The sequence below is a fragment of the Eublepharis macularius genome, chromosome 3 (assembly GCF_028583425.1).
Source record: "Eublepharis macularius isolate TG4126 chromosome 3, MPM_Emac_v1.0, whole genome shotgun sequence".
Classification (NCBI taxonomy): Eukaryota; Metazoa; Chordata; class Lepidosauria; order Squamata; family Eublepharidae; genus Eublepharis; species Eublepharis macularius.
Genome location: NC_072792.1, coordinates 78,954,291 through 78,979,751, shown reverse-complemented (window position 1 = coordinate 78,979,751; position 25,461 = coordinate 78,954,291). Strand labels below are relative to the sequence as shown.

The following is a 25,461-nucleotide window of genomic DNA, read 5'->3' as shown; positions in this document are numbered from 1 at the left end:
CAATGACACTTGTGCCTAGAATTCTACAGCTTAGAATGCCACCATGCTGAGTTCAGAAGCAGTTTTTGGTCCACACTTTTACACCAAATGTAATAAAAGAAATGAAAATACCCAAGAAAATGATAAGTGCTTCTTTCTACAGATTCTTAAATCCATGCCTTCAAAACCCGTTTTCTTCATTTCCAGTGATGGGCCATTAAGTCTGCATTAGGGGCTCTTGGGAGCTCTGGCCTACCAATGTTCACAACAGTAAAAAGAAAAAAAAACCCTACTTTAAAAGTACTTGTGGGGGTGATTAACCTTCAGGGCATCATGTGGCATTTAAAGGATGTAGCATCCTCAGTACCAACAACACCTGTGTGTATAAGAATAAATTAATCACCATTTTTAAAAGAGAGAAAAAAGTACCATTGAAGACTGAGATTGGATGAGACTGTACTTGTTTACTGTGAACTGATAACATTGATGACTTTGGTATAATTATGGATAGTTTACAGGAATTGGAAGGAGCCTCCAACACTCTACAGACTTGTATATAGTGCCAAGTTCTTGAACCATGATTTGTTTTTTATGTCAATGTTTCCAGTTTGAGAAGTATGAACAGGTGGTATCAGATGAGGAAACTAACAAAGGTTTCTCCCCTTCTCCCCTATGAACATAGGTGTTGTATTCCAAATTCAAGTCCATCCCTAAAAGTGCTATTTTGACAATAAATGAGTAAAAACAGTTCTATCATATTGGAAGATCACTGGAATCTCTTCAAAAATTGCAGTCTCCTGGAAATCCATGCAGCAGCCTTACTTAGCATTACCTTGAAGAGAAAGCATAGTTATCAGTAATAAAATATTCCATCTCTTGAAAGGGCATTTTAATGCAAATGCTATAATGCTTTTCTAAAGAAAGATTTAGCTAGCTGTCTATAACACCTGGCAATTTCTTATATTTCTGACTTTGAACATGGGCTACTCTGTCCTGGGGAAAACAAGCAAAAGTCTTGTGCCACCTGAAAGGCTGACAACATGTTATTCTAGCATAAACTTTTGTAGACTAGAGCTCACTTCTTTATACACTATGAGCAAATCCTCATTCATTTTATACAGGAAGCTTGATAAAAAACCAGGTCAAGAAAACTCTTTACAGCTTAGCACTAGTAGAGAATGGTTTCCATTTCTTTCTGATTAAATTTTGTATAATTATATTTCGCTCTATTTCCTGTATTTTATGATCTTTTGCCTCCTAGATAATATGTACACAGTAAGGAATCATTTGTAGCATCAGAAAAAGTGGGTTCAACTCCATAAAAACTTATTTTGTAATGAAACATTGTTACTCTTGAAGATGCCATGAGAGTCCTGTTACTGCTTTTGGAATTCTGTCCCTGGAAAATTATAACACATGACACAATGTTTTAGAGGTGGAATAGAAATTGTTTTACTGAGCTAGTAGAATCTAGAGCCCAGAAAGCATTCCTTTAATTGATAGTTCCCTTTACATGCAAAGATAAAAGCAGTTCTCTCTCTCTCTTTTAAAAAAGTGTCTTATTGAGCTGACACTGTAAAGAGAGGCAATGACTTACGGTCAAATAAGAAATAGTAAAGATCATGGGTCTCCCAGTCCTCTTTTTATGTTGAATTACTGTGTGGAGCCCCAGTTCAGATTGAAGCCATGAAGGGAAGGGAAAGGGGTTTCATTCTTTCCACTACTCCATGGCTTTGCTGATCAGTGTTGCCACAGCCTCACCACCATGCTGACACAGCTGTTACAGAAGAGGCAGGCAAAATATGAGTCTTGGTCTCTTTCTGTAAAAGTTATGTCAGCATGGTGAGGAGGGTGGGGGAAAAGAACAGCAAAACCATGCAAGGGTGGGAAAATTAAAACCCCTCCCCACATGACTCCAATCCAAATTGGATTTTCTTCCAGTTTAATCAGGTATTAGCCAGATATGATCACAAATATAACACGTTTTTGTCTGTTGTGAGGTTAAACCATACTCCTTTGGTCAGAACAACTTAGTGTTAAAAGGTGACATCTAGTCTGCCACAGGATTTTTATCAGGCAGAATTTCTCAAACAGAGCCTCATAAGTATAAATAATAATTTGGTTGCAGTAGGGATGAATTTTAATCTTTTGGGGCAAAATGAATTGGGAATATCTTCTGTACAAGTGTCATTGGAATTAACAGTCTTGGCCCTGGTAGGCATGATATGACTTTTTGATAGTCCAGTGTAATCTAGGCCATATTACACAAATCACAGGAAAAGCTTGACAAGCATTTGAGAAACATGGATAGCCAAACACCACATGTTTAGCAGTGAAGGAACACTGCCCGGGAAGGGGGGGGGGTTGTCCTCCCGTAGGCACTGGCAAGCATGGGTTTCATGTCACTAACGACCCAAACCGAAATAAATTCCTACCTGCATTTACTGAAAGATGTATTTGATCATGATCAGTTTATTCGTTTGAGCCCAAAGACTCCCTCCCTATATTTGCTCTAGTTTTCCTACAGCTCTTTTCCACTGACAGTCTGTTTCACATTGAATACGGGGGTATATTTTAACGAGGATGACCCAAGTGCCTATGGGCAAGCTAAGTTGCTGTCATGGCACTCTGTAAAACAGTGCCTTTCAATGTAACATGTAGAGAAATCAATAGTAACTATTTAAACAATGAAGCATCTCAAACTATGAAAATAAGGGGAGTATACTGAAGGAGTCTAAGAGAAGCAACGAACTGCAAGTGTCAGTTTACTTCCAAGTCTAGGAATGTAATGGAATTCAGGGCCAGTGAAACTGCAAAGGAATACTATAGTAATATACATTTCTTCTTTGCCATGTTTGATTTTATGGATGAACTGGTGTGTGTGTGTCACAATGCACAGAAGCTGGACAAATAAGTAACAAGTCCCCCAAGTATTCTTGTTCAGGTGCAGAAGATGGTATTATTGAACCAACATTAATTAATAGAATTAAATGTATACTCCAACACTAGGAATGAAGCACAAAGTTCATAGAGAAGAATTTTGAACAAAAAGATTTCTACTCAGGCCATGAATATACTGTTGCAAGTGGAGCATGTCAGACCATAATTTAGTATGCCACGTTGAGTCTGAGGCGATAAGGTAGGGTATAAATAGATGAATAAACAAACTGGAGTTGCTTGTGATGTGTTCCAAGCCAGTTCAAATTCTTCAACATGTAGTCTATGTACAAAATAGGTACGATGTGCTCCAAACCTAAAATAGGTGAAGTCCAGTATCTTCAAGGCAGATAGCTGGGTGGAATTACAGAGTACACACAATTAAAAGTAGGGTAACGTCCTGCTTCTTGCAATATAGAGGAAAGCACTTGCAGATCATTTAATGTTTTTGTTATTTCACTTTTTATTGTGTGGTAAAAATCTCAACTTTCTGCCTAATACCAACCGTAAGTGTGCAATTACTGTCTGAGCGTCAAACTAGATGAGACGCCTGGGCGGGTGTTGGTTAACGCAATGTTACCTGGGAGGCTGAGAGCCAAGCTACAAGTGACGCCTGACACAGGTTGGACACTTGTCAGCTTCCCTCAAGTTTTGATGGGAAATGTAGGCATCCTGGTCTTGCAGCTGTAATGGAGAGCCAAGCTGCAAGACCAGGATGCCTACATTTCCCATCAAAACTTGAGGGAAGCTGACAAGTGTCCAACCTGTGTAAGGCGTCACTTGTAGCTTGGCTCCTAGTTTTAAAATAAAGAACTGGGTGGGATCTATGTGGAGTGGAAGGATTCTTTCTATGTGGAGTGGAAGGATTCCCTCCGTTGCCTCTGCCGGCTACTCAGCCCCACCCCTCCATGTCCCGCTCTGGCTGTTGTTACTGCTCAGACAATGGGGAGGATCTTTGCAATTTTCTTTAACAGCACCGCGAATCTCGCTTTTTAACAATCTCAATGGAGAGAGGAAATTGAGAGGGGAAATAAAGCAGCCACACTAATCCAGTCTCCTTTGCAGTTTAAGAGAAAATTAAATCAACTGCCAATTCCCCCCCCCAACTGCTTTAAAATTAAAACAACCAGGGGGGCAGGAATCCCTTACATTCTGGTGGCTTGTGACGAAATCTACTTGGCTGCTGTGAGCCCAGAACCGGTTCTTTTGAAGCCAGCTTCTCACAAATCGCTGGCCCAGTTCCAGGGAAAGTGACAGGATTCTAATACATTTGTTTAATGCTTTCAAACTGGGGGTAGGGGAGCTTTTCCCACTTTGGAGCTTTTGCAAATGAAGCCTGGAGTAGAAGAAAGAAAGGCTGGGGGAAGATTTTTTAAGTAGGGGAAATAAAGAAACAGTTGTGAAGTTATTGTCAATCCTGAGAGCAGGAGTCAGAGGCTATTGTTCACCTGGGGCAGGAGGTCGGAAGCCTCCCTGTTTGCAGGCTGTAATTGAAACATTAATGAAATAATTTGTTGTTAGTTTAAAAGATCTTCCCCACTGTCTCCGCAATAACAGCAGCCAGAGTGGGACGTGGGGGCGGGGCTGAGTAGCCGGCAGAGGCAATGTGTTTATAAATGAAGTTAAAAAGCAGTAATTAGCTGAACTTTAATCTTAGTAACTCTATGGAAGAGAAACTGATTGCATCTCATGCAGGGAAGCAATAAAGCAGCACAATTGTAAAAGAAAGACTTTTAAAACTACGCTTCCCAGAGGATCTTTGCAATTTTCTTTAACAAGTAGAGCAGCTGAATAGCTGGCAGATGGCGGAGGGAAGTGAGAGAATCCTTCCACTCCACAGCAATCCTGGCCGGTTCTTTTAAATCTATACTTCCAAGGTAACATTGCATTACCTGACACTTGAAGAACACGTGCCAGGCATCTTGTTTAGTTTGGCTTTAATTTAATTTCAGCCAGGTATAAGACATGTTAACCAAAAGCCTGAGAACAAATAGCAACAGTATTATGTAGTCCCAGGGTTTGCTTTAGTTGCCTTTCAATAAGTCACATACTAGCACTTGCAACATGTCTGGATGCCATTTACACATAGATGGTTGTAGACCACAGAAGACAGTAATGTGGTAATGCTATTAATCTTCAGAGAAATGAGAGCCACAGCCCTTGAGGGGCAACTTCTTCCTATTAAGAGGTCTGGAGTGGGCAGAGTGGATGCAAATATGGCTTGTATGGTTCATTTCAGAGTTCTGTAAAAAAATGTGTAGATTGCCTTATAATTAGAGGTCTCTGAGAATTCCATTTTGACGAAGTGAAACAAGGATCTGGCATGCCGGATTCCTGAAGCTTCATCTTAGCTTCAAAATAGTATAGTGATTGGCTGGATCAAATCAAGCAAAACAGATAGTCTTGTAGAGGATTAAGCACACTGCAGAACAATTGCCTCAGTATTTCGTTATGGATATTATCTGATTCTTCAGCCACAGTATCCTGACTAACAGCTAAAATGTGTCCATCCAGTAACTAAAAGCCATTATAAATTAGGGACATTTCTACTTTAAGTTTGCGAAGGAAGAATATAATTGGATAGAGTTTAAGGTATGAAGCTGACAAGTTGTTAACTTTCTGTCTTTAATGACAGAAGTTAGAAGTCACAAGAAATGTATAACACCTAGATATTTTAAAATTGTATTCCAAACTGGTGACGGGCTTCCCTTACTGGTAATTCCAGACATTTAATGGATCAAGAGTTTCTCTGGTGATGGATTCAGCGAGTTATTGAAAAGCAGCACGTTAGTCTGCACAAGGTTTTGACATAAGACACACAAGCATGGATCCTTCTTACTGACATGCTCCACAGACTGGATTCCACTAAGATGTGGGAAAAATGAGTTCTTATTGATAACCAGGGTGTTTCTGACTGCATCTATATTCATTTAAGTGTTTCACACAAGCATTGATTTCCTGTCCAGTATGCTAGAGAGGAATTGCTGAAAACTTCAATATAAGTTTGACATGAGACTTAGCTCCAAAAGCCTTGATTGCTATTCACTGGCATCTAGCATGCAGAAGTAACATTCCCAATGGATTGCGCCTCAGACAAAGTTAATCCTCAGTATTCAAGTATCCTAATACACAGCATTAGTATTCCTGTAATGCAATACTCTAGGTCATCGTTTCACTTGTTTTCATGGCAAATAACTCCTCCTCTTAAATTTCTGTACTCTCTTTTTTCTTCCCTTCAACATCACTGTAACAGAAGCACCTTCTGTCAGAAACTGCTGTTGCTTTTCAGGTGGTTCCAGAATTACCCAACTGTAAAGGGTTTTTTGTGGGGGGAGGGGGATAAAGAGGTTTTGATATATCTCAAAATCTGTTGTGCAATTAGAGCAAAAGATAAACAAGCAAGCATGGATGTGGCAGGTTCTTTTTAACAGAAAGAATAGGATGATTACCTCTTTAAACCGAGGGAGGAGAAGACAGGAAGAAGTAAAAATAAATTAATAAATGAACCACAATCCCATACTATGCCTGAATAGACAGCCTCTACTTTCCTACCAGCCATTCTTTTACTCGGTGCATCACATCTGTGTGGGCTGTTCACATTTCAAAAACCAGAGGGCCTCTTGCAATCTTGCATTACAATAGCAAGGCAACTGGCGTGGGGCCTCATACTGGAGCTTCAGCAAATGTGGACTACTCAGCTGCACCCTAAAGCATTTGAAATGAATGACAAAATGAATGGCAGGATACTTGGTATGAAAGTAACTAACTAGATGAACAGAGATGGGCTGACAGCACAGCCCTGTGGAATGCCACCTCGCATCCTACTCTCCACTTATGCAGGATCCAGAATTACAGCCAAAGCCTTTCAAATCCAAGTTGGTAGACGATCCCTTCCTTGAACCTCTGAGGCAAGTAAATCTTTTCTAGATGATCAGCCAGGGAATCTCTTTAAAGATTTGAGGTTACAATTTACTAACTTGAGAGACAGTGTCAGTAAAATTTTTGTCTTAGCAACTTCTGTAGACTTGCTTGCAGGGCTATCATTATGGCTTGAATCTACCAGCTGTTTCTGTGGATGGAAGGGATTTTTGTCTGTGGTATAATTTCTTCATGTCCACTTTCTGCCTGAAATGCCGCTTCTAGGGGACAGGTGACCACCAGGAACAGCATGACAGGGGGGTCAGATCTTTAGTAGGGCAGGGGGAAATCAGTACAAATCCCCTTTCTACCTATATCTGTGGAAATCCTCTCTGAATCCAAGCCTATGGTTGCATGTGACCTTTACTTGTAGTGAGATCCCATCGTTTCTGAAAAGCACTTCCAAGTTGAACAACTTTTCAGCACAGTTTGAACTCAAGAAGCCAGAAATTAAAAAAAACTAAAACACAAATTATAGCATTTTATGATAATTTTACAATGAAAACTATATGACTCATACATGGTGGTTTGCATGTATGAGAAATAATTATTAGAATTGGACAACCATAAGCCATAATATTCCTAATTTTTTGTTTTACTTGTTTTTATTACTTTTGAGCATGTGATGATCTGCTTTACTTTTTTTTTTTTTACTTTTGTGCATGTGATGACTTCTGCTGCATATACAATAGGTTAGATCCTATGCAGTTTCAGTGCAAGGTGCTGGTGAGGGCAGATCTTTTCTTCTTTCCTCATGAATTGCCAAAAATGCAACAGTGGAGGTTGTTCAGTAAGGGAAGAAAACCTGCATAGATTAAAAACCACACAGAATGGGTAGCTGCTGGGAAGGTGGAGGACAAATAGTTAAATTCATCACTCCTGCTTCATGTGTCAATGGAGTCTCTACCACTCAGTGGTGGCTTCTGATGATAGAACTGAGGCATAGGATTCATATCAACAATAGTGACCAAGTCCAGCCTGCCTACAAAATTGACACAGTTCTAAATGATGTGTTTAAACTACATCTCAAAATAGTGAAGTGCTGTGATTTCTTCAAAGAGCAAATAAAAGTGAAAAACTGATATTGCGATCATCAAGGAACAAGAATTAAAAAAAATGGAAACATTGCTTTTAGTGCAGCCTATTATGGTAACAGCAACTCTATGGAAGCCAGTATCACAGGGAATCTTATTCCATTTGATTATAAATTGCTTGTTTTTTTAATACTGCGGTGATTGTAATTGTAAGCTTCCTTGAGGAGGACTATGAAGAGGCAGCACAGAAATGTTCTAAATAAATAAATAATAAAAATGTTTCTTTAAATCCAGCAGGTACTTATATCCTGTTCCTTCCACATAGAAAAATACTGATTTAAAAAAAAAATAGAAGCAGATACTTTAACTAGCAGAGATACCTTGTAAAAATAATAACTAACCTGAGATGTACTTTGCTCCGATTAACATTAACAGGCTATTCATTATAAAGAAGCCCAAAGGCAGACTACAGAAGATACTAGTTTCACCTGACGCCATTCGGTAGGGGAAGATTCCAGTCAAGCAAATCAAAAGAGAGAAACATATAAATTGCACTTTTTAAAAATCATGTGGGTAGTAGAATCACAAGACAGCAGTAATACCTGCAAAACACTAAGGATGATTCAGCATACAGTGATAATCAGAGATGGACCAGACCATTGATGCTTAGATCTATTCCAACCTTACATTGTATTCAAAGTTATTTAAGCAAAGCCAATCTCTAATACTGATTAAGTAGATGACACAGAGTTCCAAGGTAAAGCTGTTGCAATATTTTTTCTACAGAGTTAACAGAGATTAACAGAGTAGATTAAATTAAATTATTTACTGCAGAATTACTAAGACCCATATTTTACTCAATAGCAAGGGCTAGTTCACACAAGGGCTAGTTCACACACTCACCCAGCCAAGAATCCAGCATAGGTGGTGGAGATGGAGCAGACACACATGAACTTCATGCATGTACATGTGCAAGCCAACATATGACATTGGTGCCATTTTCATAGGTTTGTAACAGTTCTTTCCCTTTAAAGGAAAAGAGGGAAGGATTACATGAATCTTCCCGAATGTGCACTCTTGTACCCTTATCGTATGCTATCTTGCAAAACAGTAAAATGCACCTGCTCCTTCATTACATGTGCTGTTTCTTCAGCTGGGGAAAGCATATATTCACCACTATCCAGACTACCTAATTGTAAGGTGTGCTAAAAACCACTGGTCTCTAAACAATTTCTTTTTTTCAACTGCTATACAAGCCCATCGCTTGTACTTAAGACACTTAGCAACGTAAAACTACAAACAGCACGATTAGTTAAGCAAACGTCAAAACAGTGAATGATCGCATTTAGTTCAGTGGTTCTTGTATTTCCATCCCCCCCCTCCCCATGCACCTTTATCTGGTGACTAAGACTTCTTTCTACTCTTACATGCCATCTCTTCTAACCCACCCAAGCTGTAAATGGTGTCACTGAACACTGATCATGTTTTCTATTATGAAGATGTCTTTGCAACATGTATTTAAACTTGCCATGCATAAAAATCCCTATGGTGTTTCACAGTGTACACTCAAACCTCTTTAAGGTACAAGCTTCTTACAATCATGACCACACTTTGTCAGACTCTCAATTATGACACCCAAGGGCTCAGGAAGTGGTTTTCACAGGGCATGGCTTAGAACACTGAACTGCTTCTTACAATCATCTCCCAAACCCCTGGGTTCAAAATGCTTTAACCCCTTCCCTTTTTTTACATACAGGTAGGATATGTGTTTGTTGTGTGAAGGGATTAACAATGGCACAAATTAGAAACTGCTATTCAATCTGCTATCCAAGGTTTTCTTCTCTGTTGTTACTTCAGGGGGACCCAGTTTCAGAGACCTGACCCTTGAGTACACAGAATTCCCTTTAGGCTCTTGAAAGCCACTAAACTAAGACCTCGATTTAGCTTGGATAGAGCCAACTAGTTATTTTCAGCCCTGTGGAAAAGGATATGAAATGACTAATTGCCAGAGAGCTTGCCCCATTATCCTGCATGCCGTTCTATCCCAGTCATGAGAAAACATCTCCATACAGCTGTTTCTGTTGCAAGAAAGAACTACATATTGGGATTACGCCTACTGCTTGTGTCAGATCAGTAACCAAGTGAATAGGAGAAACAAAACAAGTGTTGGCACCAGAGTCTAACACAGTGACACCTCCACCAACCCCTTCTAATGTGAGACTGTATTATCATTTCTATTATTCCTTTACATAGTAGATGACAATTTCTCTTTTATTTAAAATTAATCCTATTTGATAGCTCAACATCCATATATTAGTAAATAAATTTATCTGTTAGCTCTCTCTACATGTGACAATATTAATCTTATTTCATTAGTCATAAAATTTTTTTATAAAGGATTCTTGACTACTTTCCCTTTTAATTATCTGAGTATGAAAAAATTTACCCCATCAAAACGCAGAACACTGCTTAAGAGAACAATTAGAATGACATAATAGTTACAGAAACCATTAATAAAATCTCAATGTAAATGCAGTCATAGTAAGCGTCTTTCCAATTAAATAATGAAAACTGGACTGTTACCCCGGCAACTTCAAATACTTTGGGAGGTGGGGCTTGGTATAGGCACTGAGAAACCGAATTATATTGATGGTTGTTGGGGGTTTTCCGGGCTGTATTGCCGTGGTCTTGGCATTGTAGTTTCTGACGTTTCGCCAGCAGCTGTGGCTGGCATCTTCAGAGGTGTAGCACCAAAAGACACTGAGAGATCTCTGTCTTTTGGTGCCACACCTCTGAAGATGCCAGCCACAGCTGCTGGCGAAACGTCAGGAACTACAATGCCAAGACCACGGCAATACAGCCCGGAAAACCCCCAACAACCATCGTTCTCCGGCCGTGAAAGCCTTCGACAATACATCGAATTATATTGAATTTAAATAATGACTCATTGCATCTTGTCTGTACACTTCCTAAAGAGCTTTCGGAAAGGAGTTTGAATTAAATACTATCAATCATGCAAGATGGAGCTACATAGTAAGCTATTTAATAGCATACTTATTTAATAGCTCAGACATTCTGCATTTGTTTCCCAAAAGAAAACTACTAAGAAAGGTCTCTTTCACAAAAACATTCCTTGCAGAAAGCAAATGCTGTATTTATCACAACTTACATAAGCAAAGTGTAAATGTAACAGCTTACCAGGATGAGGTTCTGAGGTTTCCCAGCCCATTGACTTCTTAACAGCTCTCTTCCACCTGGCATAGCGACACTCACTTTCTGGAACCAGAAGGAATACTTTCATCCCAGATTCTAATGCTTCATATCTCTTTAGTATTTATGATGCAGCAGCAAAACTGTCCAGTAGTATGAAACTCTAGACTGGCCCTCTTAAGGACATATTCAAAAAGCAACTTTCCAAACTCCTTATCCCATAGCTGCAGACACCAAACAAAAGTGTGAAAGTGTGTCATTGATGAAAATTTTTCCGGGACATGGCATACATTGTGTGTGGCTACCTATGCTGACAGAACAAACTGTGCTAGCCCCCATCAGCAGTATGAACCAATCAAGAACCAGAACGGGCAGAGGTTTGGTGTACCACTGACTACAGGTATCAGGTTATCAATTTCCTCTCTTTACCCTCAGAATTAATCTGTGGCTCAAATCGTTCACAAGTCACTGCTGTCAAGTCATCAGGATTTAGACTCCAGACTCCCACTCCTTCTGCAGCTCCTGCTGCCATTGCTGCTCCCAGTGCTGTCGTTTCAGGCATGGATGGTTTTACTAAGTAAGAAAACAATGAAGACAAAACTGTTCTTGAGCTGATGAGTTACACAGCATGATAGGTACACAATACTGAAGTCTGAACACTTTCAGTGATATTGGAACAGAAAATATTGCAGCTTATTTTTTGCTTTGTTTATTTTGTTCTTCTGATACAAGGATTTTAAACCTTATGGATGAGTCATCAAAACCGAAAGTGCCCTGTCCTGTAAGGTTTACTGAAATTCTCATGCTACGAAGAGGCACTGAAAAACGTATATAATGAATCATATACACCATTAACAATTAAAACAGATACTGTGAAGTGCTGCTGGTACACGTGTAACTTTCTCATACAAGTCTCTATGAGAAATTCATTTTCTGCAGCAATTGCTGGGGTAGTAGCAATACTGCCCTATCAGTGACTGGGATTACACCTGTCCAGTTGCCAGAAACTGGGTAGGTTGATGGTACAGGCTCTTTCAAGGAAGTTTTCCTAGGTCATTTCTGGGAGAGAAAAGTATATGTTTGTAGCTGAAGGAAGTGCTTAGAGTGGACTGGTACTTCACATATAGAGTAATTGAGGATAATACCTATTTGTGTATTCACAATAGAACTGGTAGATAGAATTAGTTTAAAACATCCATGTGGTAATCCTAGATGGTTTTAGAGATCAGCTTTTTCTTGGAAGAAGGCCTTCTCTAAATAGGATTGAATATTCTGCTATACCTGGAAATACTTTCAGTATAAATTCTCAAGTTACCATAGTAAAAGAAGAGGGAGACAAACAAACCAGAAACAGTCTAATTCATTTAGCATTCAAACTTCTTTAGCTTTTAAAGTAGTAGTACTGCAAGTGACTCCAATGCTCTTACCTACTGGAATACAGAGAATGTCTGCTTGGAGCTGCATAAGGATTTTATTGTTTGTCATTCCTCCATCAACTTGTAATTGGCTTAGTGGGATTCCACAGTCCTTATTCATAGCATCCAATATCTTAAAACAGAACCATTCATATATTACAAACTTCAAGATGGAGGGAAAAATGATTCCTACCAATATTTAGGAAGATGCTAGCACCACAGTAGAAGGAATGAAATCTGAACAGTGGTAATATTAACTGTTAATTATTCCTTGGATCTGAATACTAACTTCAGAAACTTGCAGCTCTTGCCCTTAATAAAAAAGTAAGCATTACAGACTTGATTTTAACACAAGCCTGAAAAGAACTCTTTCCTTCCATTCTTACAGCTTTGAAGCACTAGCTAGAACATCAATTTCCTTCCCCTTTCATGGGCTGTGGTCCCACTCCTGTAACACTGAAATTATGATGAGGTCCCTGAATCCCTCACCCAGACACACTGTATGCTACTTATGGCAGCATTCAGGACACCAGGAAAGAGGAGAAAAACAAGATTTCCTTCCTACTTTACTATGGCTACTGCAGCCCTTGGAAGGTGGATAGGCAAAGAGAAGAAACCCTCATTACCTTCATGTCATCATCAGCACAATGACAGAGGTAAGGAGGAGACAGACCATACAATGGCAAACAATTTTAGAAACGCTTGGGGAACTTCTGCTATTTTTCTACATGAGCAATCCAATATTACTTAAATTGCCAGTCACACACTAATGAGAACCTTGGAAATTTTGCCCATCACTAAACAGGCTTCATTATTAAATGTAACTGCCCTTTCCAAAGCAAAAATGTGACGTTCTAATCATTTCTTTACATTTGAGACAGGGTCTTGATACTTATGCTCAGATAGATTTGGGTCCAATAGCACCTTAAAGATCAACCAGATTTTAAGGTGCTACTGGACACAAATCTTGCTTTTCTACTACAAACTAACTCAGCTACCCAACAAAAATTAGGTTCAGATCACAAACGTTTTACATTTGAAAGAAATAGCGAAAAAGAGAACACAAAATGCTGGAATGCTGATGGAGGTAAACTGGGGTTTTACTGTTAGTAGTATGTTTTTTAATTGTGTATTGGAAGCTGCCTTGAGACACTGGGAAAGTGGGCTATAAAAGATTTAATAAATAATAAATGTATATAAACAGATAATTAAACCCTGCTTTTACTGCAATTAGAAATCATGGGCTGAATCCACACTTACTGGCATAGTGCTGAACAGTCGGAATGGTAGCGTCTTACTGGTGCATTTTATGACATCGTCGCACCACGATGCTGCTCTCATGGTGCGATGACGTCAGAAAAAGCACCAGGAAGACACTATCATTCCGACTGTTTAGCGCTATGCCAGTAAGTGTGGATTCAGTCATGGTTTTTTTCCTACAAAGTGTCAAAGGAATGTTGATTACCCCTTCATACATACCTCTCGTGTCTGAAAGCAAACAGCCTCTAGTGCCGCGTAGGCAATGTGTTTTTTGTTTGTAAACTGAGTAAGGCCACAGATAATTCTGTACAGAAGAGAGAAAGTAAACACTAGAGTTAGAAAAAAGTTCAAGGTTTTTTTTGCTAAAGACCTAGAGTTCTAACTAGAGTTTATTACAACTGCATTGTTAGTATGTCCAGCAGCCAGTTAAAAAAAGAATAAGATGGTAGCAACAGCACTGCTGTCTTACACTGGGAATGTTGGTGCTGAAATTGTACTGGCAGCACTAACAGTATCCCATTAGGGAAAGACACACTAATAGCACTGGCCCAAACTGTATGTGACAGACATACACCCAGGGCTTTGAATAAGGGTCAGTCCCAGTTATGAACAGATTGTGAGTGTGTGTGCACATGTGTGTACACACTTTCATAAGATGTGAGCCACTTTTAAAGAGCAAAAAAAGTGCACAGGAAAAGTATTTCCCTACTCAATATTTAAGGTGTAACTTTAGCCCTAATAAACACTGACAACCTTACCCTCTTGCGCTGGGTTCCCAGTATGGTGCATATAATCCTGAGAATGCTGGAACAAAATAGCAGCCATAAGAAGATCCCACTTCAGCAGCAAGCATCTCTAAAATCAAAGTCAAATCACAATCTATCAAAGTGCAAAATAATGCGACTGATGATTCTAGTAAATATTGCCGATTAGGAAAGCAAAAACTGCAGTTTTAAATATTTACAATATTATATAGTGTTTCCTACAGATATTTGTTCTTTTAACAGAAAGCCATATTTTGCAACACTTCACTTGGTACACTTTGTCCTAAAAAAGTAGTGTCAGTGAAGAATAATCACTGCTTAGTGTTTCATTATCCACACACATTACCATCAGAATCCTGACAATGTATTCTAAACTTAGCCTCATGTTATCAAAACCAATACACAGGTTTCTGATTACCTATCCTTTTTAATCCCTGTCTTTCTTAGAACAGCTTATTCCAATGTATTTTGTAGTATATTATATTAAAAATTCTGATGCCAAGTGTACACCATAGTTATAAGCCTTAAACTCACATATGGAAGAAGAAAAACATGTTTTCAGATTCTCAAACACTGAGAAAGTAGAGAAGCCTAGCAACTGTTTATTTAAACATCAAATTCACAAAGCCAATTATTAACACCCACCAATTTCACCTGAGGACTTCGCAAAACCTAGGTTGTCCCTCAGCCAACGAACTACAGCACCTGCTATGGCAACAGAGCCCTAAAACAGAGAACAAGTTACTGTATGTTCCTTCTTAAAACACAGAATTATAAGGAGGTAAAATGCAAGAAATTGAGTCTTTTTTCTAGTTCATAACAAAAACAGCCCAAAACTCCTGAAGACAATCTCACGCAATACCACAACTCCTAATCTCTCACAGATTTCTGTCAGAGGGGCAGGCAGCGAGAACATTAAATTAGTACACATTCACACATGCAAGTCAGTATATGTTATTATGAGGTGATGAACATGTGGGTATAAACTAGCTCTAAGAGCCAAGCTACAAGTGATGAATTACACTTGCCTGGCAAGTGAACAGACTCACGTGTGTTCCTCCCTGTTCACTTGCCATTCACTTGCTGTCCACTTGATCAAGAGAAGCGCAAGTGAATGGCAAGTGAACAGGGAGGAACACACATGAGTCTGTTCACTTGCCAGGCAAGTGTAATTCGTCACTTGTAGCTTGGCTCTAAGTTTGCCAGCCTCCAGATAGGTTCTCAAGAGCCCCAAGAATTACAACTTATCTCTAGAATTCAAAGGCTGCATGGTATTATACTCTGCGGAGGTTTCTTCCTTTCCCAAATCTCATTCTACCCAAGATCCACCCCCAAATCTCCAGAAATTTTCCAACGTGGAGTTGGCCACCCTAACCTTAACTGATAAAAGCTTTATCATTTCATATAACCTCAAAACACTATATAAAGCAATAGATTCTTGTCACACATTTATACAAGTTAAATATAGAACAGATGTGTGTAAATGAAATAAAACAAAAATAAACATTGTGCTGATTTCTCTTGGGGCCACAGAACCTACTTCAGAAATACCTGGGCAACCTAATCCCAGCCGACCTAGGTTTGGTGCTTTCCAGGGAATATATGCAGCATTTATTCTTTGCTGCAAAACCAGAGACAAATGTAGCACAGAAAAATAATTATACTTACTTCTAATGCATAGCATGCAGGTTTGTCTCTTCCCAGTTTGTAAGCCACTGTGGTCAGAAGGCCATGTTCAGATACTGCAGGCTTTAAAAAAATGCTGAAATTTTTTAGCTGCTTACATTAGAAGTTGAGTTATTTTGCAAATAAGTTACTGTTTCATTTGAAAACATACTACATAAGGATTAAACATAGTTGGGAGATGCAAATATATTTTAATCAATAGCTACATATGAATCTGTTATGGATATAGCTAGAACGATAAGAGAATAGTTGCTGGATATGACCAAAAAAGTTACAGAAGAAGCCTTTGCACCCAGAAACAGGTCTAGCCCAGCCCCATAACTAGACACGTCACAAGGATAGTTGAGAGGCATAGAACAGAACAAGCTTGGAGAGAAACATGAAAACATGAAGTAACACAGTTGTATGGCCTTGTGTTGAAGTGCAGTCTAATTCATATACAATGTACTAAAGACCAGATGCAAAGAGCGTCTGAGAATGGCAGGAATGTCTAACTTCATAAAAGCTGGCGATATTACTCAAGGATAGATGTATTGCTTGAAGGCCAAAAGATACTCATATGTTTAGGAAACTTTTAATCACTAATTTTATATAGCCTTGATTAAGAGAAAAGGTAGGAAGAATAAACCATTTTTATATATTTTAAGACGTTTCAAATATGGATAACCTTATCTTATAACTTTGAAATTATAACATAGTAAGTTAGCCAAGAATGTGAGTCTTTTTGAAGTGGGATAGACAGCTATTGTAAGGAGATGGTTCTGAAACAGGGTTCCCAGGTGCCCGCTGGTGGCGGGAAAACTCCTGGGGGGTTTGCCTCATTGCCCGCTGATCTGCTATCGATCAGCAGCAGGTGGCAAGCCCCCAGGAGGTTGCTTGACACTGGCAGGCACCCCAAGAACATGTGTGGTGCGCATGCTCCCAGGAGATGCACCCAAGTCACTTTCTGAAGTGACGTGCTGGCCGCGGGCATGCTCCCACACTTTGCTGGGGCCAATTTTGGCCATATATAGGCTAGAATTAGCCCTGCATGAAGCGCAGCAACATGCCCGTGGCAAGTGTAATGGCATCAATTCCCAGAAGTGACATCATCATACATATGCCACGAGTGCACAGGCACTTCGTACACACACAAAGAGAAATATGACAACAGCATGAGGGAAGTGCCGGTTCCCCCACTCCTGCTGGGAGGATAAGGGGACCTGGCAACCCTATTCTGAAACCCTATCAATATGACAAGCTGAATTGATCGAGAGCTACCTCTGAGAAGGGGCTCCTTTCCTGTGACCTTCTTTATCTTTTGGTAAGATACTTTTTGGGACTTGTGTAATTGATTTCCTTGAATGATCTATGTAATTATAATAGATGGTATGATTTTCTGTTGATTGAGCTGATATTAAGATCGCTGAATAATTATGTTGTAATAATAAAGGTTTAGAATGGAAGTGGAGGTTCTGTAATTATATTACTTGCATACAATAACTGGTAATGACCCTAGAACATTATCTGTGGTGTACCTCTTGCCAGAAGTTAAATGATTTGATATAGCAAAGCTAACTAGGCACACAAGGCTTCTTAAGTACACATCTATATTTGAATCAGATCTCACCAGCGTCATCCAGAACAAATCAATATTTCAGAACAAATTCAACATTTTACGTATCAAAAACTGCTGATGTACAGCTGTCTCTAGAAGTTTCAGCAGACAAAAATTACTTTTGTAGCAAGTATCGGGTTAATGTTTCTATTTTACAGTTTTCTTAAAGATTGTATGACAGACTATAGCCTTCCAGATAATCTTTCTTTAGGGACCTTAATTCCAAACAAATTATTTAAATGGAGGTTTAATATAGGAATCAGAGGAAAGGTGATATGGTATAGCCTGATCTCATCAGTTCTCAGAAGTTAAGCAGGGTCGGTACTTGGATGGGCGACCACCAAGAAGACTCTGCGGAGGAAGGCATTGGCAAACTACCTCTTCTTCTCACACACCTTGAAAACCTCTTGCTGGGGTTGCCATAAATCAATTATGACTTGATGGCACGTGAACATACATGCATGCACACACACACTATATATATATATAAACCATATATATATATGGTTTGAATGTAAGGCTGTATTCAGATGGCGCAACAAACTATAACTAAATTGCTACTGGGTATGTACACAGCACATTGCCATGATTGCACATCCATTTTTCTCCACTCAGCTCCCTCCTCCTCATAAGCCAAACTCACTGGAAATGTCCTGTTTTGATCAAGCTCCTATTTGCCCTGGTGTCTGAATGCAAATACCCTGGCCATCTGGAATATGCTTCATCTCCACACACCAGGATTCCAAACAGAGATTTAATTGAGATGCGAGGAGGTGGGACTAGAGAATGGAGCGTACAAATATAGCAACAAGCTGTGTTCATGCATAACTGCAGTTTAATTTCTGCTTGTCATGATACTTGAATGCAACTTAAGATGAAGCTATTTGAAACGTGACAGGAATTGGAAAGGTAATTTTCTTTTCTTCTTAAAGTCATATATGGAAAAACCTTTGAAAAGAGTAGCAACTTGTCAGGACTTCAAGTTTTCCAGTCAAGTTGTTTTATTCACAGCACTAACCTTTTGTCCTGTATTGCAGAGCAAGAAGCAGCCTGTTCCATACCTACAGTGAAGATGACAAAGTTATTTATCTCATTCAAATCAAGAACTACAAGATGGATTGCTAGTATTATCTATGAACAAATGACACACATGTGCCGCAAAGTATCTTCATACAGTCAAACTGCATCCACAAGACACTAATGGTTCAAGTAGTAAGAAATAAAAAATCTGTTCTGCATAGAAATAGCAATGTTTAAATGAAAAGTTGATCCAAAGACTAACTGAACTGCCAAGGACTGGGGGAGAGTAATGGCACCTACAACTCATATATACTTTTAAATGTTGTATTTGCTCCAGGAGTCCAAGAGGTTTGACATAGACTGAACTAAAACTTATTCAATGTCCTATGTACAAAGGATTTTGGAAAGAGTTCAAGTTAGCACACTTAAATTTTCTCAAAGAAACAGGGCAGAACAAACATGACTATCTTTTTGATTGAAATGAGAGCACAGTTTCCTTTTCAGTCAAAACCTTGAGAAAAAGTTTCTTACTTCTCATGTTAAACTTACGTATTTTTTGCCTGTCCATCCCTGAAGCACATTTGTCCTACTAAAGCAGCAGATTGGTCACCTAAACACTGAAAAGAAAAATGACACAGATTTCAGTCAAAACATCCTAGTACATTTAATCTGAACCACACTGGGTGTGTACATTGATTTCTGATCCAGCCTCTGTCCTCTTGCCATATAAAACCTTTTCTGTGAACAAAAACACTTAGACTGAGTAGGTAGTCGAAAGGAAATGGAAAATCAGTGTTCAGTTAACAGTTGTTAGGCAGAGCACATCAAAACCACCTTAAAGGAACTGGTGCCTGCATTGCCCCAACCTTAACACCATCCAGGACAGCATCAACCACTCCTGCCCTCAGCTACATTTTGTAGTTGTTAGGGATGTGCACTTCGAGTTTGAGATTCAGGTTTTTTACTTGAATTGGGCCTGATCTGGAAAGATTTGGCATTTCCTCAGCATGGCTGAAGTGATTCAGAAATGCCTAAGTAAACCTTACCTAAGTGGTTGTTGTGGGTTTTCCGGGCTGTACTGCCGTGGTCTTGGCATTGTAGTTCCTGACGTTTCGCCAGCAGCTATGGCTGGCATTTTCAGAGGTGTAGCACCAAAAGACAGAGATCTCTCAGTGTCACAGTGTGGAAAAGATGTTGGCAGGTCATTTATATCTACTCAGGAGGGGTAGGGTTGAGCTGAGTCATCCTGTAAGAGTTTCCCAGGGTGTGGAATGCTAATGGCGGGAGGCTTCACTGTATCCTGAGGAGGTTCTTTTGCATATGGATTGGTGCTTGATGTGCTAATCTTCTCTGCAGGGCTATTGACGGGTATAGAGTGTTTTGTTAGCCTGGTGTTTTTCAGAACTGGAAACCATGCTCTATTCATTCTTAAGGTTTCTTCTTTCCTGTTGAAGCCACAGCTGCTGGCGAAACATCAGGAACTACAATGCCAAGACCACGGCAATACAGCCCGGAAAACCCACAACAACCATCGTTCTCCGGCCGTGAAAGCCTTCGACAATACATTAAACTATCAAGTTTTGCTAACATATTACACATTTTTAAAATTTATTTTCCAACCCCACCCTTTTAAAATAAAACAAGTCCTATCAAAATTCTAATAGGTCTTCAAATTCATTCAGAAATTGTACTGTAAGGATATCACCTGTGATTTAGGAAACTCACCCCAGAAATTGGTACACCAGTCAGGGCTCCAGAACTCTACCAATGAAGACAGAAAATTATTAGTTAGTTCACTGGTTCTCAAACTTTTTTGGGCCACCCTTCTCTTGGTTCCATAAACTAATGGATCCTACCCTATAAAAACATTCTTCAAAATAGAAGTTTGCATGACCCACTAAGGAAGACAATAACAATAACATTTATAACAGTAACAATTGCACATCCATTCAAATCCAATTCAAACTGTCGGTGATGACAGTTTCTCAAAATGTGGTACACTGGTTTCACTAGAGCTCTGGTGGCATGTTCACTAAAAATTCTGATAGTTTCCATCAGATTTCAGCACCATGCAGAGGCAGGCACTTGAAGTGAGGAAGGTGTTTCACTCTGAGCTCTAGCCTGGTCAACTGTAAATGAGTGAACAACAAGCTCAGAGGGGCCCACCTCCAGTGCACACTGCCACCTCTTTCCTCTCAGAGCCTCCTAAGTAATCCCACTGCCCCCCCCCCCGCCCTGGGTGGCATTGCCTTTTGAGAACCACTGCTTTAGTCTAAAAATCCATTTCTCAGCTATGAAGTTTTCCCACTATTTTTACAGCCAATAAATTCTGTGCTTAGGTAGAAAATCATCACAGCCACAGTAAAATAACTTTAATACATTAACTATTTAATATATCAACTATTTTTAGGGTAAAAATTGAAGTACGCTAAATCATGTTTGTATGTGTACTGACCTGGACAGTCTAGGTGAGCCCGATCTCATCAGACACAGGGCCAAGCTACAAATGACGAATAACACTTGCCTGGCAAGTGAACAGACTCACGTGTATTTCTCCCTGTTCACTTGCCATTCACTTGCCCTCCACTTGATCAAGTGGAGGGCAAGTGAATAGGGAGGAATACACATAAGTCTGTTCACTTGCCAGGCAAGTGTCATTCGTCACTTGTAGCTTGGCCCTCAGAAGATAAACAGGATCAGCTCTGGTTAGTTCTTGGATAGGAGGCCAGGGTTGCTACACAGCGGCAGCCAATGGCAAACTACCTCTGAATATCTAATGCTTTGAAAACCTTACGGAGTTGCCATAAGAGGGGTGTGACTTGATGGTAAAATGAAAAAAAATAGATGTATCCACTCAGCCTTAAATAAGATTCAAATCCTATTGCCATGGAAGAGGCAAACTTCATGAAAACTATTTTGCCAATTAATGGGGTGATAGAGAAAAAACCTTTTGCGATCTAATTTTTTAGAAATTACAAACTAAGTACACAGAAATTTACTTATTTATGTTGTTAAGGGCAAAAAAAAAATTGAATCCATAGTAACCCTACTCTATCCCAATGATATGAATTACCAACAACAACTTGGTGAAGCAAATGGACAATTATGACACAGGGCTTTTTTGAAAGGAAAAAAAAAGGATGGGTTTCTATATGTTGTTAAACTTCTGAAGGAGAAAAGCATGGAAACAAGTAACATGAAAACCGTGGGATCATAAAGTTATAGCAAAGAGTACACATAAATTACATAAGTTACATAAATATGTTCAACTCTTTCTGAACTAAGGTATCACCATTAAGTCTGAAAGCAGAATATGATATAACTAGTCGCTATCTAATAGGCAAAAATATGGCACATGGCAACCACATCTAAGAACATCCCTAGTTCTCTACTTTGCTCTGACACCACTGCAGTCTAACCACATTCAAATCAAAACTGAAACACAGGAGAACCAAATAGGGTAATACCAATTTTGGTTTCACTTAAAAAAATTAGAACTGCAAAGACATTTGTAACCGGGCAAACATAAAAAACCCCAATGTAGCATAAACATTCCCCATATGACATAACAGACCCCTTCCTGTGCATACAGTGGGCCACTACAGGATACTCATCTCCTACACCCCTGACCATGTATCTCCTTCAATACAGTCAAGAAATGTGAGTGAAGCAGTTTCTCTTATCCATCTCCATCTCCAAAAAAACAAGAAGCCAAAGCAAACCCTAATATCTATCCACTTATACAGCATTGCAAAACAGCACCACAATGCTTTTAAAGAAATGTGACTGTGACAGAGCATTAGTTGGAGAAAATGCAGGTGATTATATTTTGAAGAAGTATTCTATTGGTATTGTGAAATTACATGATTATGTTGTTTCCCCTCCCCCAAGACACTTGAAGAAATAAGCCATTGTGTTCTTGCCAACAGCCATACATACCAACATTTAGTACTCGCCCACTCATCTCCCCAAAACAAACACTGCTTTTTCTCTTCAGGTTGTGCAACAGTTTAGCAAAGCCATGCAGGGAGTGCAGCCAGTGCATTTCCACTTGGGGCTATCTTTTCCCATGCCCACTGTAATTGGTATTTCAAAATGTTCACTAGCATATAAACTAGTATTTCCAGCCTCCACATACTTCTTTAGAGCTCCTAACCAACAAAATTTGTCTTGCAAAGATAAGAATATGTGAGCATGACAATTCTCTCATACATTTTAACTTTTTGTGTGCAAATTCCTCAGCAGAACTTCAAATATAATAGCTTCAGAAGATGCAGTTTTGGAGACACCATTTGACCTTCTGGAAAATTAAGGGGATTCCCTTGAGGAAATGCACTGTAGCTGAGCAAAATGGAAGGCAACAAGACTGATGGACATCCTAACAAAATCCTCTACTCACCAGGCTAGAGGAGATTTTCTACAGTCAGCAAGAAAGGGCGTAGGAAGGGGGGAAATAAACACAAGTTCACAAATTTCAAAGCCTAATACTTTTATCTCCACCCCCCCTGAGAAATTATCTCCCCTATAAATTGCAGTTTTGATTTCCATGGATAAGCACCAGATTCAAAAGGCATCATTTGACGTAAACATTAAAGAACAAGTTTGTAAATTTAAGTGCATAATATAATGAATTTGATTTTTTATAGTCAAATACAGAATTGGGCGGGGGCTGCTATTAATAGCAATTGGGGTGTGCGCTTTGGGTTTCTGATCCAAGAAAAATGCCTGAATCAGACTTGATCTGTAAAGATTCGGGATTTTTTAGGGCCAGCATGCTTTCCTGCCGCCCAGCTGGCCATTGCAGCGGTGGAGGCGGTGGCTCCGGCCTTCCCTACCACCCAGCTGGCCAGTGTGGCAGTGGAGGTGGCAGCTCCAGCCTTCACCGCTGCCCAGCTGGCTGCTGCCGTGATGGAAGTGGTGGCACAGTGGTGGAGGTGGCGGCTCTGGCCTTCCTCACCACCCAGCTGGCTGCAGTGGTGACGGAGGCGACGGCTCTGGCCTTCCGCACTGCCCAGCTGGCCACTGTGGCAGCAGAGGTATCAGGACGGCAGTGGAAGCATCGGCTCCGGCTCGCCAGCCAGCTGGTTTTCCTGTCTTCCTCCCTTGGCCAGGAAAGTGGTGTGGGGCATGGGGGGCTAAGTGGGGTGAGTTGGGGTGGGGAGGCCTGGGACAAAGTTTCCCTCCTCACTTCAGTATGCTCTGAATCTTTATGGAGCATACCAAAGTGATTTAAACACCCGAATCCTGAGTTTCTGGTTGTTACGATAGGAATCATTTTCCCGCTACGGATAAACCCAAAGCAGGAAACCCGAATTTTGGGGGGGTGAACACCCCTAATAGCAATGAACTTTAAACAAAATGGAACACATTCACATCAGTGTTCAGGCTCTTGAACCTCTAACATACAAAGGAATTTTGGTAGAAGCAGCTTTTCAAATTCCTGCAGCACTGTAACAAGAAGCATATCTACTACAACAAAAGTCCCAACGTTGAGTGTTTGGCCTTTCCTGGGTTTAGAATATCATTGTTGTATGTACCAACACCTTTTGCTTAGAAAATACTTGCAAAACAAGTCCTGATTAGCATGGCAGACCACTTTAATCAGTCAAATGCCTGCAAATCTTTTCCAGTGAAATACATATAGATTTTAAATGACTGAATTTATCAAAAAAGTAAAAATATAAGTATGCTTCACTTCATTTTAAACAATGGGAATGTGATAAAGGAATTTTTAAATAAGTGTTTTAATGCAAATAATAATATCTGAATTCATTGCGTCTTACTTTTTAACAAAGTAGAACACCATTACTTGACAGAATTAGACTTTTTTGTGCATTAAGTAAAAATTCTTGTAACAAGTCCACAAATTAGTATTTTTATCCCAAACATATTCAGTTTCAAGTTCTTCCAAAAGCTGGAGCCTCGTTTTTAACAACAAGCAGATTCAGAAGAGAAGAAAACCATTTGAATCATGCCTGAATACCCAAGAAAGGGTCTTAGCAGGAAGGATGTAACTGGGAGTAATTATACAGTGATCTCTCAGAAGATGTCATCTTATCCAAGGACCAAGGTAAGTTACAAGATTCCCCCCCCCACACACAATCAGTGATGCCAGATTGAATGCCAGTCTTATAAGATGACCCCTATCAGGTTACTTCATCTTGTGAAACAAAGTGCCAAACAAATGGAATATTATCTTCTGCTACCATTTTCATGTGTCAATTATTCATAGGTTTCAATCATTCACATTTCATTCTTATGAAGACTCTTTATACTGATGGTTGTTGGGGGTTTTCCGGGCTGTATTGCCGTGGTCTTGGCATTGTAGTTCCTGACGTTTCGCCAGCAGCTGTGGCTGGCATCTTCAGAGGTGTAGCACCAAAAGACAGAGACAGTTCTCTGTCTTTTGGTGCTACACCTCTGAAGATGCCAGCCACAGCTGCTGGCGAAACGTCAGGAACTACAATGCCAAGACCACGGCAATACAGCCCGGAAAACCCCCAACAACCATCGTTCTCCGGCCGTGAAAGCCTTCGACAATACATCACTCTTTATACTGACTGATCTTCAGGCTGGGGAAAACCTTCAAATGATTCTGCATTGGTTCAGATACACTTTTATCAGCACAGAACCATCTCATT

At 39.7% G+C, this 25,461-nt stretch overlaps 1 protein-coding gene and 1 long non-coding RNA gene across 7 annotated transcripts in view; one reads left to right on the top strand and one right to left on the bottom strand.

The window, feature by feature from the left end:
• The window catches only part of LOC129326625 (uncharacterized), a 64,949-nt gene extending 45,927 nt beyond the window's left edge, over positions 1–19,022 (top strand). The window contains exon 3 of the long non-coding RNA XR_008596716.1: positions 18,838–19,022. This is a non-coding gene — a long non-coding RNA (uncharacterized LOC129326625). The remainder of the gene's footprint in view (positions 1–18,837) is intronic.
• GK (glycerol kinase) overlaps positions 424–25,461 on the bottom strand; it is a 42,309-nt gene continuing 17,271 nt past the window's right edge. The window contains exons 9-20 of one of the 6 annotated variants that reach the window (XM_054974878.1): positions 20,546–20,581; positions 19,370–19,437; positions 18,819–18,861; positions 16,186–16,266; positions 15,163–15,241; positions 14,512–14,608; positions 13,973–14,057; positions 12,506–12,626; positions 11,508–11,651; positions 11,067–11,144; positions 8,270–8,356; positions 424–811 (exon numbers count right to left, since the gene is read on the bottom strand). In XM_054974878.1, the coding sequence (XP_054830853.1) occupies positions 798–811; positions 8,270–8,356; positions 11,067–11,144; positions 11,508–11,651; positions 12,506–12,626; positions 13,973–14,057; positions 14,512–14,608; positions 15,163–15,241; positions 16,186–16,266; positions 18,819–18,861; positions 19,370–19,437; positions 20,546–20,581 (933 nt within the window). In that variant the 3' untranslated portion in view covers positions 424–797. The other 5 variants (XM_054974877.1, XM_054974882.1, XM_054974881.1 and 2 more) reach the window with 5 other exon arrangements.